Source organism: Musa acuminata, chromosome BXJ2-5 (assembly GCF_036884655.1).
Source record: "Musa acuminata AAA Group cultivar baxijiao chromosome BXJ2-5, Cavendish_Baxijiao_AAA, whole genome shotgun sequence".
Classification (NCBI taxonomy): Eukaryota; Viridiplantae; Streptophyta; class Magnoliopsida; order Zingiberales; family Musaceae; genus Musa; species Musa acuminata.
In genome coordinates, this window is record NC_088342.1 from 4,886,783 (window position 1) to 4,899,609 (window position 12,827).

The following is a 12,827-nucleotide window of genomic DNA, read 5'->3' on the forward strand; positions in this document are numbered from 1 at the left end:
CTGCAACTATACATTCCACTGTATGGAATCATAGAAGCTTAGTAAGCAGAAGAACACATACAACACATACAATACCCAATGCTCACTTCGTAATTAGTCCCACATGGCCCTGAACCAATTCAGCCATCCACGCTGCTCCTTCCTCCCCATCCTCCTCCCAAATTTGAGCTCCTTCTTGCCCATCTCCATCTCCTCCTCATCATCGGAGTCCGAATCCGAGTCCTCCTCCTCGGGCCTCTTCTTCTTGTGCTCCTTGTTCTTCCTCGTCCTCCTCCTCTCCCCTTCCCAATCCGTCGCCAAAGGCCACTCCATCCGGCCCTCCCTGCCCTCGGCCTCAGATCCGGCGTCCACTTCGCCGCCCTTGGGGAGCGGGATCATGTCGTTTCCGTAGGGGACGATCCTGACGCCGTGGAACCGGTGGCCGTGGCGGTCGTGGCGGTCGTGGTGGTGGTGGTGGCAGCGGTGGCGGCGGAAGTGGCGGTGCACGGGGCGGCGAAGGGAGAGGTCAACGTGGTCGAATCCCTCGACGAATTCGGGGATGGGATGCTCCGACGTTATCTTCTCGATCGAGGCGGTTAGGGCCGTCGGGTCCGCATCCTCGGCCGGGATCAGTTCGGCGGTCGTCGGATCGAAGTCCTCCGGCACCTCACGGAAGTCGACGGCCGTGGTCGCGTCGGGGAGGAGGGGGACGCGGGTGGCCTGGGAGAGAAGGAAGAGGAGGGAGAAGACGACGGAGAGGATGACGGCGATCTTGACGGAAACCATGGATTCGGGTAACGGCGGTCAATTCTAAGAAATGTGCGTTTGAGGGACGCTCTGCATCCGTTATTTATAGATGAAGGCAACGGAGTGACCGGTCAACCTCGATGGTAAGAATAAAACCACTCATTTTTAATACTTTTAATTTTTTTTTTCTTAAATATTCTTTAAGTTTGATTTATAGATGATAATTATCATATAAACAGTTATAGTTCCCAGAAAATGCTTTTACTTTTTATAAAATAAAGCATCTTAAATTAAACACTTAATTTTCTTAAATAGTATCTTTAATTAAAATATATATAAACTATCCTTCAAAAATTTTCTAGTGTTTTAACCTGTTATAATATTTTGATCATCAAAATAAAAACATTATAAGACTTACACAGTAAAAGTATTATAAGATCAATTCAAAAATATTATAAATAAACTACATGAACGTTTAACCTTAATCAAATTAATTATGAATCTAAAAATATAATATTATAATAATCTATGAGCAATAACAATCAACAATATGATATCACTGATAATATTTTTAATATCTTAATAAATCACTATATATTCATTGGAAAACATGGTAAAGAAGTCAAATGAAAATATTCTAATAGTTAAAAACTGATAAAAATATGCAAAAATATTTAATACAATTTTTTAGGGATATTTTAGGTTTTTTAAAATTAGAGATACTGTTTGAAAAAAAAAAGAAAATATCTTTTAAAAATACATAAAATATGAATATTTTTTAGAAAAATGACTCTTTTTTTCTTTTTATTTTCTCGAGGATTAAGTATTTAGATATCTTTTTCCCGACATCAACTGAATTAAACTAGCAAAAAGAATATAATATATCATAGAGCATATAAATACATTGCTTGTTTCCTATTTTAAATTTTACAGCCTGGCACCACACAACTATTATAGTATTAGAATTTACTTGTATTCGGTGCAGGTTAAACGTGGAAAGTCGTCTGAATGAATTAGTTTAATTACGACCTGCTTCACTTTCTCTGGACTGCACAACACGCGGACGATTTAGTCAAACGATTACGCACACGCTGCTGTCATTGATTGCAACAACACACCAATATAATCTTCCTTCCTTCAATCATATTGCATTGCTTAACAACGAAGGAGCCTCAGTCAATTGTATCTCCAAATTGACCACTCAACTGTTCGTGGACTTCAGCCCTAAAGGACAACATGTGGGAAAGATCGAGAAGACAAGAAGGTCGGAAGAGGAGATGGAGAGGAAGAGGTCGGTCACGGGTAGGATTATAGGAGATAGAAAAATATTAACAGGAAATGGATAAAAAGAGGGAAAAGATATAAATAAAATAATTATATTATATGTGGGTTAACAATTGTGATTTATATTAGTTATGATTGAATAACTTGGTACTTTGGAGGATTTGGATTTGGATTTGGATTTGGATGATATAAGATAGGAAAATTATGGCTTCTCCCTAAATATTTCTTTTTCATACATTTTCTATTTTCACATAAAATTTCTGGCACCTCCGCTTGCCGTTGATCCTATACGACAAAGGTCCGATGGGCTTTCCCTTTAGCCCAATGCAGGTCCCTAACTCGACTTCCGCCCGCTCACCCTTCACTCGATTCTCTGCCCTCGCTCTCGCCTAATCCCTAATCGAGTCACTCTTCGGCTCCGACATGGTCGATGGTGCCAATGCCCTCCTCGCTGATTCCTTCGCGGAAACCTCCACTTTCCCACGGACCCGTTTCTTCGGTCTCCTCCTCTCTCTCGCTCCTGTCAAATCCGATGATTCTTTGCCGCCGCATCCTTTCGCTACTCCATTCGGTGACCCTCAGAATTCTGATGAATTGCCACTGCAAGTCGGGCCGCTTGGACGTCGCACACCAAGTGTTCGATCATACGATATATGGTTATTGAACTCCACGTGATCCCTTGCAATGCATTAATCCAATTCTTCAGAAGGAAAGGACGGATCTTTGATGCATTCAACGTTCTACGTAAGACGCGGAAGAGCAGGCCGAATCGGCGGGCATACGCAATTGCAGACGATGCGCCAGACGGTTCTTTTAACGTGACTCGTTTGCGAATTAGGTTGGTTCCGAGTGCGATCGCTTGTAATTATGGTTTCGATGGGCTTGATAAAGAAGGAAAGGTGCAAGCTTCGAGGGTTCAAGTTGGAAAACAGGGGAAATGTGGTATCATAAGCTGGTTTTACCAGTAAAAGAAAGATTGAAGATGCAAAGTATGGTTTTTGTCGATATGTCTGACAAGGGGTTATGTCCGGATGCTACGACATACACAGGCAAATTTAATAATTTATTCTATTATCTCGCAGGTGTTTTGCATAGAGTTGAGATTGAGGAATAATTTTGGTGCTTCACGATTTTTTTCTAGCTGCTGTTGTGCATCTACTGGTAATTCCTCTTATTCTCAAATATGTTTGTCAGTTTGTTCAACTTGACATTCACGAATTTTTCCTAACTGCTGTTGTGCATATACTGGTAATTCCTCTTATTCTCAAATATGTTTGTCAGTTTGTTCAACTTGCCATTCTCAGAACACAAGAAACAACCAAAACAAATTAGAAAAGGTTTCATCATGAGAAATGCTGACGCAATGTGGATCTTAAGCTACAGTTTTGTGGAGACATTAATTCAAAATATGAAGTTAGAAAATATGAAGTTGTGCTACCTAAGACTTCAAAGCTGATGACGCTGGTAATAAACTTCATGGTGCTATCAAGGATATAGTGGCTTGGTCTAGTGAACTTTGAAACTCTGATTATTTGATCTAAACTTTGGTATAAGTGCTTTTTTACATTCACATTGTTTGTTAAAATTTTTGTTGCATTCATGTATCTATTTAGGCTTTATTAGTTTGCGTTTTCTTTTCTTGTATGCATTTTGGGGAAAATGAGTTATGAGGGTCACCTCACATACATGGGAGGCAGAAGGTTCTTAAAAATCTGAGAATTAGTTTCTAGATTTTTTTATGAATTACTTTCCAATCTTCTTTTCCTTCTGTTGTTGTCGTTACTGTCGGATGTGAGTTTCTTTTAGTTTGTTTCAGTATTCTTGTGTAATTTTTCCATGCTGATAGATGGTATGTCTCATCAGTGATGATTGTGGTACTAAGGAAGCAACTTGTATGTCTGTGTAGCAATTCACCTTTATCTTATGATGCCATGAAGGTTTCATACATCATATTGAACTTTTTGACCACATCTGTTTTTGTAAATGTTTCGTTCTGCTTGTTTTACATATTTGGGAATCTAGGTAAAAAGGATATTTATGTACTTGCCATAATACTTGTAAATTGCATTTGCTTTGTTTTTGTCGAACATCTTCTGTGCATTCATGTGGTGACTATTTATTTGTCTGAAAGCTATCCTTCCACCCAGTTGTGCTAGACAATATTTCTTTATGAGCAAACCCACTGCTTTCGTGCAGGGCACTAGGTTCTAACTTTGACCTTGCAGAGTATAGCTTCTGACAATGGCTTTATCATGACGGAGCTGCATGTTGAGATTAGTAATGTGTCCACCATAGTGGTTGCTACATTGACTGCATTTCCACATTCCAGACAGTAGAATTTGCTACTGGAGATTGTGGTGACACTCTCTGCACAATAATAAAGTAAAAGCTTTTGATGTATTTGTGCCAGTATATTCTAGTGTGCATGTGCATTTGAAGCACGTCTGTTTGTACAATGCAAATATATGCAAATGCTACTTGTGTAATTCATTAGCTTTAGGTTTATAAATGTAGCACAATCATGATCAGTGTTTTATTTTAGTCTTTGACAATATGCAGAATTGAGACTTGTAGTTACATGAGATAATATCAAAGGTGTGGTTGTTTATCCTCCTCAACATAACTCATTGCTAAATAGCTCCTCTTGTTTTCTCTTGCACTAATAATAACTTACATGATGTAAATTGCAAACTCATGAGTATTTTCACATTTTCTCGCTGGCATATTCTTATTATTTTGATATATATTGATCCTCAACAAGTATAGCAATATTAGTCTTTAGTTTTGAACTTATTTCTGATTGTCTTGCAGTTCTTTGTTCACCTAAGTGGTATTGTGAAATAATAGGATTGGTTCTTGCCATGTTCTTCTGCATACAACCATATATTTGATCACTTCATATCTGTCTGAACTAATTTGCTTCTCTAAATAAGCTGCAATTCAAGTGTAAATTTAATTTTGACTCGGAACCACCAAAACTACCTGGTTCTCAATAGAGAGACTTAACACAATCAAACTTGTAGAAGCACAAGGACAAGGCATCTCTACAGTATTTTAGATAATAAAGCTTGAATATAAGTACTTGAACTAATCTAAGTCAAATCAAATCTAACTTAGAAAAGCACAAGGAAATAACATCTCTAGATATTTTGGTAGATGATAAAAGCTTGTCTCTAGTTACTTGAAATTAAGTATTCAAAAATCTATTAGTCACCTATATGATGAAAACAAAGAGATGCTACTAACTTCATTCCAGTTGTTTGTTTCATTTTCTTGTGTCTTCTTATCCTTGGTGTTTGTATTTTCTTAACAAACCCAATGAGCTTTCTTTAGAAGAAATTTTTCAATGTAGTATCATGATTTCAACTTTCATGCCCAGTAAAATTTTGACACATCCTATGTGCATGCTACAGATATGACTATGTTTCATCTAACACGTCCAGAGATATACATATTTGTATAGCCCCACACGCTTATTCAACTCTTAGCTCCTAGTGGTCTCTGATACAGATCCATTCCTGTTTCTAGACTGCTGGTTCATGTAGCTATATTCATAATGATTGTGATACCAATGTAGCAGGGTTTGCTTCCCACTGTCTTGGCAATAACCAGTTAACCACTAGTCTTTTTTTCACTTTATTTTGCCACATATTTCTTTCATCATCTTATATGAGAAATTTACTGTTATCAACTGTAGTCAGAGAACCAACATATTTTCATTGGTGAAAAACTTGTACTGAAGAATGTGCTAGAACAAAAACCTGGAATCTTACATGTAAGATCATGTCATCCAGATCAATAGTATCTCCATTGTCTTTCACAGTCTACAAGGGACTCTTAACTTGTGTCTCCCTTCAGGGCAGTGGGGACTCTCAAACACCAGGAGACCCCAGCTTATTGGTGACTACTGTTTACTACTATGCATGGACAAACTGGGCAAACAATAAAAGTATCTGATCTTCCCAAGTTATTTAGTAGTAGAACTACCCAATACTTAGTCCAGTGTCATCAGCTCATTGCTAGTGGTTGACTTTCTTCTCTCTGGGTTGCAAGTGGATGAATGATGAAACTGGCAAGGCTGTTTACACTTGCACTGTTTCGGTTTGGTTTATTCCAGAGAATCACATCCAGGGATGAGATTATTAAACTTGCTTATCTTGCTAACTCTGCTTGAACTTATGGAAAGTGTACTCATGGCATCTTTGCATTGCCAGCATTGTTGGTTTACAATTAGCAACTACTGCATGATGCATATTGGTCAACCATAAGGATCATCTTGTGTGTGTGCACTGCAGATACTTTTATCTGGATATCTGACCACTGAGCATTTGCTGCTGTTTCTGAGACTAATGCACCACTACAAATGCATCATCATCTGTAGTTGTACACCTTCTTGTGCAATTCATATATCACCTATTCAAACACTCGAGTGATGGGCAAGTTATCTACTCTCTCAAGTGATGGAATAAGCTATTTGATGACCAGTTCAGTGCAAGTAAACTGGACACCAGCTTCTGACATTTGCTTATTAATTGGTCACTGAGTTTAAGGGCTGAGTACATGACTTCCCTTGTTCCCTGAGGATTGTACAAAGGACAGATACTACTAGTAAACTGCCTTGAGTCAACTGTAGGTATTACAGTATTGCTGTTTAGGTAATGTGCAGTTTTTGTTATTAGTAAACTGCTAGTGGTCAAAGCATCTCTCATATTCCCAATAGCTTTGCTCCAAAAGATAATCTGATCTGAGTCTCAAAAACATTAGCCACAAGATGAGTTTTTTTTTTATTTAAATCATGTTAGACTTTTTGGGCTTCCATACAAAATAAAAGCTTTCCAAAGTCAAACTATGAAAACCACATAGAGCCTGACTTCAAAAACAGAGTCTCATGAAATTTCCTGGCAGCTCTGGACTGAGTTTACTACACTCGTATTTGGTACAGTCAACTGTATTATTCATTCCAAGCTTGAAGACGCATCTCCTGCAGTCAAGCAAGCTCTTGGTTCTTCTCAACCACCCTCACCTCGTTTGCAGATCTGAGAATGGCTGCCTGAAGGAAGGAGGACATCAAAAGACAACATGGCATTTCCATCAGGGGTGACACAAAAACATCTTAAATCCAAGAAGGAATACCTGCTTTTTGGTTATCTCCACTGAGAAGCCATCAACAATTGCCAGAGAGGACTTCTTCCTGTAGGAGTTTGGTGGGAGAAGCTTTGCCAGTAGCTGGTCATGCTTGTGACTCAGGTAAGTGTCGAGCTCCTCCACGCCTTCCTTTGACCTGAGCCATCCCCACAGAGAGACCTTGAGAGAACAGAGGAGGGAGGAAGGAAGAAGGAAGGCAAATGCCACTGCTGAAAAGAAATGAGGGGTTGGGAAGATGCAACATGACACACCGATCTGCACGCAGACTCTCGTACTCTGGATCAAAGTTCATGAAGACAAAGTAGAGCTCAGTGTTCTGATCTCCCATTGCCACCAGATACTCTCTGCTTCCCTGGTACCTTTCTTGTGGCGGTCACCCAACACATGAAGTGAGGGTGCTGGTATCCTTGCATGGTCTATTTATACTGACATGGAGCAGCAAGACTGACTATTCACAAACTTGAACAAGTCTTCTTCCTCCACTGACCTGCACTCTTCTATAATATTATTTCCTATTGTACTGCCGACGACTAATTAATTAAAAGCTGCATAAACTCCATTATTGATCATTTTTTGCAGGGAGAAATTTAGTAATCATGGCACTTCATGTGGTAATGCAGTCATATTTAGTGTATGTATGTTGTCTTGTGGTGCAGGATACTTGACACCATCAAAGAGATATGGGATTGGATTGGATTTGATTTGTTGCTGGCGAAAAAAGCCCATACTGAGAGTGAGAGTGAGAGTGAGTTTATTCGAGCTCTCATTATACCAGGATTGTTGTATATAAGATTTGTTCAATCATAATGAGAAAAATATTTATTCATTTCTTTCTCTCATTATATATTTTGAAGTGAGAGTGAGTTTATTCGAGCTCAATAATTATTGTCTTTCTCATAAGACAATTAAGACGTGGACATCACATATAAAAGATGTATTCATTTGGTAGGACATATCAACACTTCAAATGTTTCTTTTCATGGGAGATGTTTCATTTGTCCTATATGAATGCATTATGTGTAAAGGGATGATACTTTGGCTATGTCAATCGCGAGTGTTTCATATGTTTTTTTTAGACAAATGTATCACACATAAAATGAATATATTGATGTTATGTAAGACACTTATGATGTTTCTCAGTTACATTATGTACTTTCTGATTTTTTTTTTTGTATTGAGTGGATATACCATGTGCAAAGATGATATTTTTTCGGCATCAAATATCATGATTTCTTTCTTTTTTCGTTGAAATGAGGTTCTTATGCTATTTTGCTTTCTAAAATAGGTCGGAGAAATTTATTGAAAGCTTTTATGTGACCAGAAATCCAAATGACTTAAGGTCATTAAGGAAGTTAATCATCGAGAGAAGTATGGGTTGGTCATCTATCATATTTTATTATTGTTGAATCTCATCATGTAGTCGACTCAAGGTTTATTCTTGTCTTATTGAAAATATCAACAAGATTATTGTAAGCTTCTTCCGATATTGATTACAGACAAAGAAAACTAAAGTATTATTCTTTTATATTTTCCTATAAACTAGTTAGTTAAAATGTCTATACAAATAAAATATCAAAGAACTTGAAGGAAATAAATTTACTATATCCTCTAGTTTAGATAGTTTAGATAGGTGTAAGGAGATTGATTTTGGAGATTCACTTGGTCGGTGTCCTTATAAGTCGAATCTCGTGCTTATTCTATTCTTATAGTCGATCCATTAGGGAGCATTTAATCCGGTTTTAACGGATTTGGGAACCTATACTCGACTTCCTTAAACCATACTCGGATATTCTTTAACTTGATGACAAATGCCAAATTGGGTGTGCGCAGTTTTGTCCATTTTGGGGTTGAAAATTCGAATGGGGAAGCTGACAAATTTGACATAACGTTCATTTGGACTGCCTAAATCCCTTACGCGGCTCCCTGTGATTGGCTCGCGTGATCTAACATAGATACGGTGTGCCGTTCTTGTACTCGGAGGACTTCTCTGGTGCGGCGTTTCTAATGGGTCCAAAATTGCTGCATGGCTCCTTCCAAGCTTCGACCACGTACTCGCCAATGATGGATGGAGGAGGGGGGTGTGGAAGTAACTCATGAATCACGTGACTACATGCAAGTATCAGAATCCTCTGATCAGCATTATGAGATCTCCCCGGCTTCGTTTGTCAGAAAACTACAGGCTGCTTGTGAACCCTTCTTCTGATGCTCAGTTATCTTTCTGAGAAGATCTGCAATCACTTGGACTGTTCATTGTTTCAAATGATTTTAGATGCTACATCGAATGGCTTCTTGCTGAAAGCAGATTCATATAGTTGACAGCTTAATCATCGAGCTGAAGGTTTTCTGCAGCCTGCAGTAAAAGTCTATTCACCAAACTCCACCGAGCACCATGCTTTCCTCACTGTGTCAATAGATCTTGGTCTACAAAGGGAGATTTGGCAAGCAAGTCAAAGCTAAGGGAGGGAATGGATGGTGTTCTTGCAGTCCAAATTCCAAAGCTAGCATATTGTCCGATCAACACCTCAAAGTCCACTGACCTCTATCTTTAACTTGTGATTCTTAACCTAATGACCACCTCAGGCAAGTTCCTGAGTCCACACACCACTAACCAGGAGAGATGACTAGCAGGCAATAATATTGATTGAATACCATGTTTCATCTCATTTTGCTGAGGAATTCTTCAAACATATCAGTGTTTGCCTTTCTCACTGATGCATGTGATGAGTCAAACTAAGCAGCTCTTTCAGAACATGATGAGCTTGAACTCTGGCACAAGTATGTCTGTGCTTTAAGTTGTAGTGAGATAGTTAATGAAACAGAGTAATCTTTAGATGTAGGGGGTAGATTAAGATGGGGAAAGTGCCATGGTGTGCAAGCACATGGGCTTTGCAGATGGAGTCAACAGCACACACATGTCCATGCAGCCTCAGGTCAACAAACTTGACCATGCCCACAAGAGGAGGGAAAGATCCAAGGTAGCAATCATAGGATATATCATTGTTTCAACCACAAGCAAGAAATATGAGTGCTCCACTGCCTAACACTGCTAGAACAAATCATTGTCCTTGTGAATCTAAGAGTGTGGTGTGGATAGTTGGACATCCTCAGCCTTTGCCTGATGAAGAGCAACATGCACAAGTTGTCTTGCATCTGCATCTGCATCTGTGAGATGAACCAACTCCATACACTTGATGCTCTGGCTCCCAATGACTTTGGTACTCTGATTTCAAGATTTGAGATTCTGCTAGTTGCTCTATATACTGTTTGACACAGCTTGAAGAGTACCAGTAAATCCATATCAGAATGCTTGTTGAGGTCCGTATGAAACCAATTCTATAGCCAATGTGATTAAACTTAATACATTCTTCTGTCGATCATGTTTGCATGAAGCTTTTCGATCAAGAACAAGAATTCTGCCACCAAGAAACAGAACGACCAAGTGCATATGGAACTTGAGGAGAAAATGATGAGAATTGGTGTGAAGGCTATGTATCCATTTTATGTGTAGTGTGCTTCAAGAGTTTACCAACACAAGTATATACGAGTGATTTGTATCCGTTTTGCGCTCGGTCTATTGTCACCATGTCAAATACAAATCACATGAGCCCTTGCAGGGATGATGGCCCAATCAGTTTCACCTGTACTACAACACACAGCAGCCTCCCAAAGGAGATGATGTTATTTTCTTACCTGATGATTCGTTGGGGTGAAGCTGAGGCAGATATCCTACGCTTTAGTTGCACCAAGACATGATCTTTTTGGGCTGAATACATTCAGCATTTTTGGTTTTATGATTACCTACACTTCCCAAAATTACTGCACAAAGCCTAGTGAAGTTGTGGTGGTAATACAAGTTGATGGAAGACTGCTGTATTGAATAGAACAATAATTCTTGCACCGAAGAGTGCACACAAGAAGATTTATTCTGTGAGAAGCTTCAGTTATTCCAGCAACATGTCCAATGAATGAATGGAGAACAGAAGAGAGACGGAGAGAAGAAGAATTTAACTGCACAATCACAATCCGCAGGGGACTGATATCATACTTCATCGACTCCTTCAAACGATGCTTCGAGTTAGGCTTCCAAGTAGGGCATCCTTGTAAGGCGTAGGAACTGATGTAGGAGCCGATACTGGCCTCCCTTCCTCCTGTTGCTTCCTGCTCTTCTTGTTGCTTTCCAGTATCAGCGGAAGCTCCTCCCTGACTTTAGCTAGTCTCTCGTGTGCGCTACCTCGAAGCTTCTCCAGCCTCAACCCTTCCGTTCGTTGCATCTTGAACACTCTTACCGTGTTCATCAGCCCCCCAACGAGGAACAGTGAACTCCCTGACAGGCACAACCAAATCCAGCTCCTCCCCTGCGTTGTGGTTCGTCAACAGGCTAATGTGTTCCTTGCATGAATCAGAGACTGCTGCAAACTAACAACTCACCAGCAGCATGTGAAGTGTATCATCATGCTTGTTGACGATCCCAGCGACCAAGAAGAGCAAGCTTCCCATTATGAGAGGAACCTGCACACTCTTCTGGAGGAGCTGAACATGGCCGTCTGCTCTCTCGTAGATCTGACACACGTTGTGGATGGAGCCAATGACCCAAAAGATTGGCCCAGCGATGAGTGTGTTAAGAGCATGCTTTTCTAGCCTGTATCTGTATCCTTTCTCCATCTGCAAGATATTACCTCGTTATGTGAGTGCAATCTTTTCATTGATAACATGCTGAAAGATACGAGTCATTAGAATCACCGGGATCAAGAAGAACAGGTTGCCGACGAAGGTCAAGATGACGCCCACAGTGTTCATCAACGGCACGGCAAACTCCACGAGCGCCAGCTGCACGTCGAACTCCACCAGCGAGAGGCAGTAGTCGACGGCGGCCAGATGCGCCACCAGGTCGTGGGCGTTCACCGCGAGGAGGAGCGCGAGGGCGACGAGGACGGCCACGAGGCCGGACTTTGCGCCGGCTGATGATACAGAGGAGATCTGGGTGGCGAAGCCGCCGACGAGGAGGGCTGTGGCGAAGAGGTAGAGGCCGGCGTTGATGTACTCCCACCGGGTGCGGGCGAGGCGGGAGCCGGGGCCGTAGGTGCGGCTCTCGCGAGCCGACGCGAGCTTCACCATGGCGTGGACGGATGCTTCACGTAGGAGGGATTCGGGATCGCTTGGGATCCAAGAACCAGCTGCAGGTCTCGATCTGAGGGCGGGGGGTCGGAAGAGTGATGGAAGGGAGGAAACGAGAGAAGTGCGGGGGGCGGATCAGTACGTGGCGTCCTGCATGGGGCGTCGTTACTCGCGATTCGTGCCATCCATAACATAACACGTAGCTTAAGAATACATTAGAGATGGAGCCCAAAATATGGATATTTATGTGTTCTTTGACATCAAAACGTATGGAATCTATCGTACTACGATTTCATGTTCTTCTTAATTGACTGAATCATCCATACCAGAAGGAACAGAGTACATGTACCGGCAAGACAAGGCAGCGTTCTCATATCAGACTTGTCATTTCGTGCCAGCCACTGTTGCACGTTGAAATCCTGTGCCTCTCAAGTTATCGCAGTGGTCTCTCATGTAATTTCAATTTGTTAGATTTCATCTTGTCGTTCTGATGGCATGAACAGGAAATTGCAGGCAGACCACAAGTCTATATGTCCTCACAAGAGTGCACAAAACAA

The 12,827-nt window shown here is 40.7% G+C and overlaps 2 protein-coding genes across 2 annotated transcripts; both read right to left on the reverse strand.

The window, feature by feature from the left end:
- Window positions 1-5,286: 5,286 nt before the first annotated feature.
- LOC103984123 (uncharacterized) lies at window positions 5,287-7,851 on the reverse strand. The gene is made up of 3 exons (XM_009401556.3): window positions 7,407-7,851; window positions 7,144-7,291; window positions 5,287-7,060 (listed from the first exon to the last, which is right to left on the reverse strand). Exons 1-3 carry the CDS (start codon window positions 7,481-7,483, stop codon window positions 6,998-7,000), a joined length of 288 nt encoding a protein of 95 aa, XP_009399831.2. The 5' UTR covers window positions 7,484-7,851; the 3' UTR covers window positions 5,287-6,997.
- Window positions 7,852-11,078: 3,227 nt separating this feature from the next.
- On the reverse strand, window positions 11,079-12,364 carry LOC103984377 (uncharacterized). Its single transcript, XM_009401858.2, has 3 exons — window positions 11,896-12,364; window positions 11,584-11,817; window positions 11,079-11,510 (listed from the first exon to the last, which is right to left on the reverse strand). Exons 1-3 carry the CDS (start codon window positions 12,268-12,270, stop codon window positions 11,214-11,216), a joined length of 906 nt encoding a protein of 301 aa, XP_009400133.2. The 5' UTR covers window positions 12,271-12,364; the 3' UTR covers window positions 11,079-11,213.
- Between the last annotated feature and the right edge of the window lie 463 nt (window positions 12,365-12,827).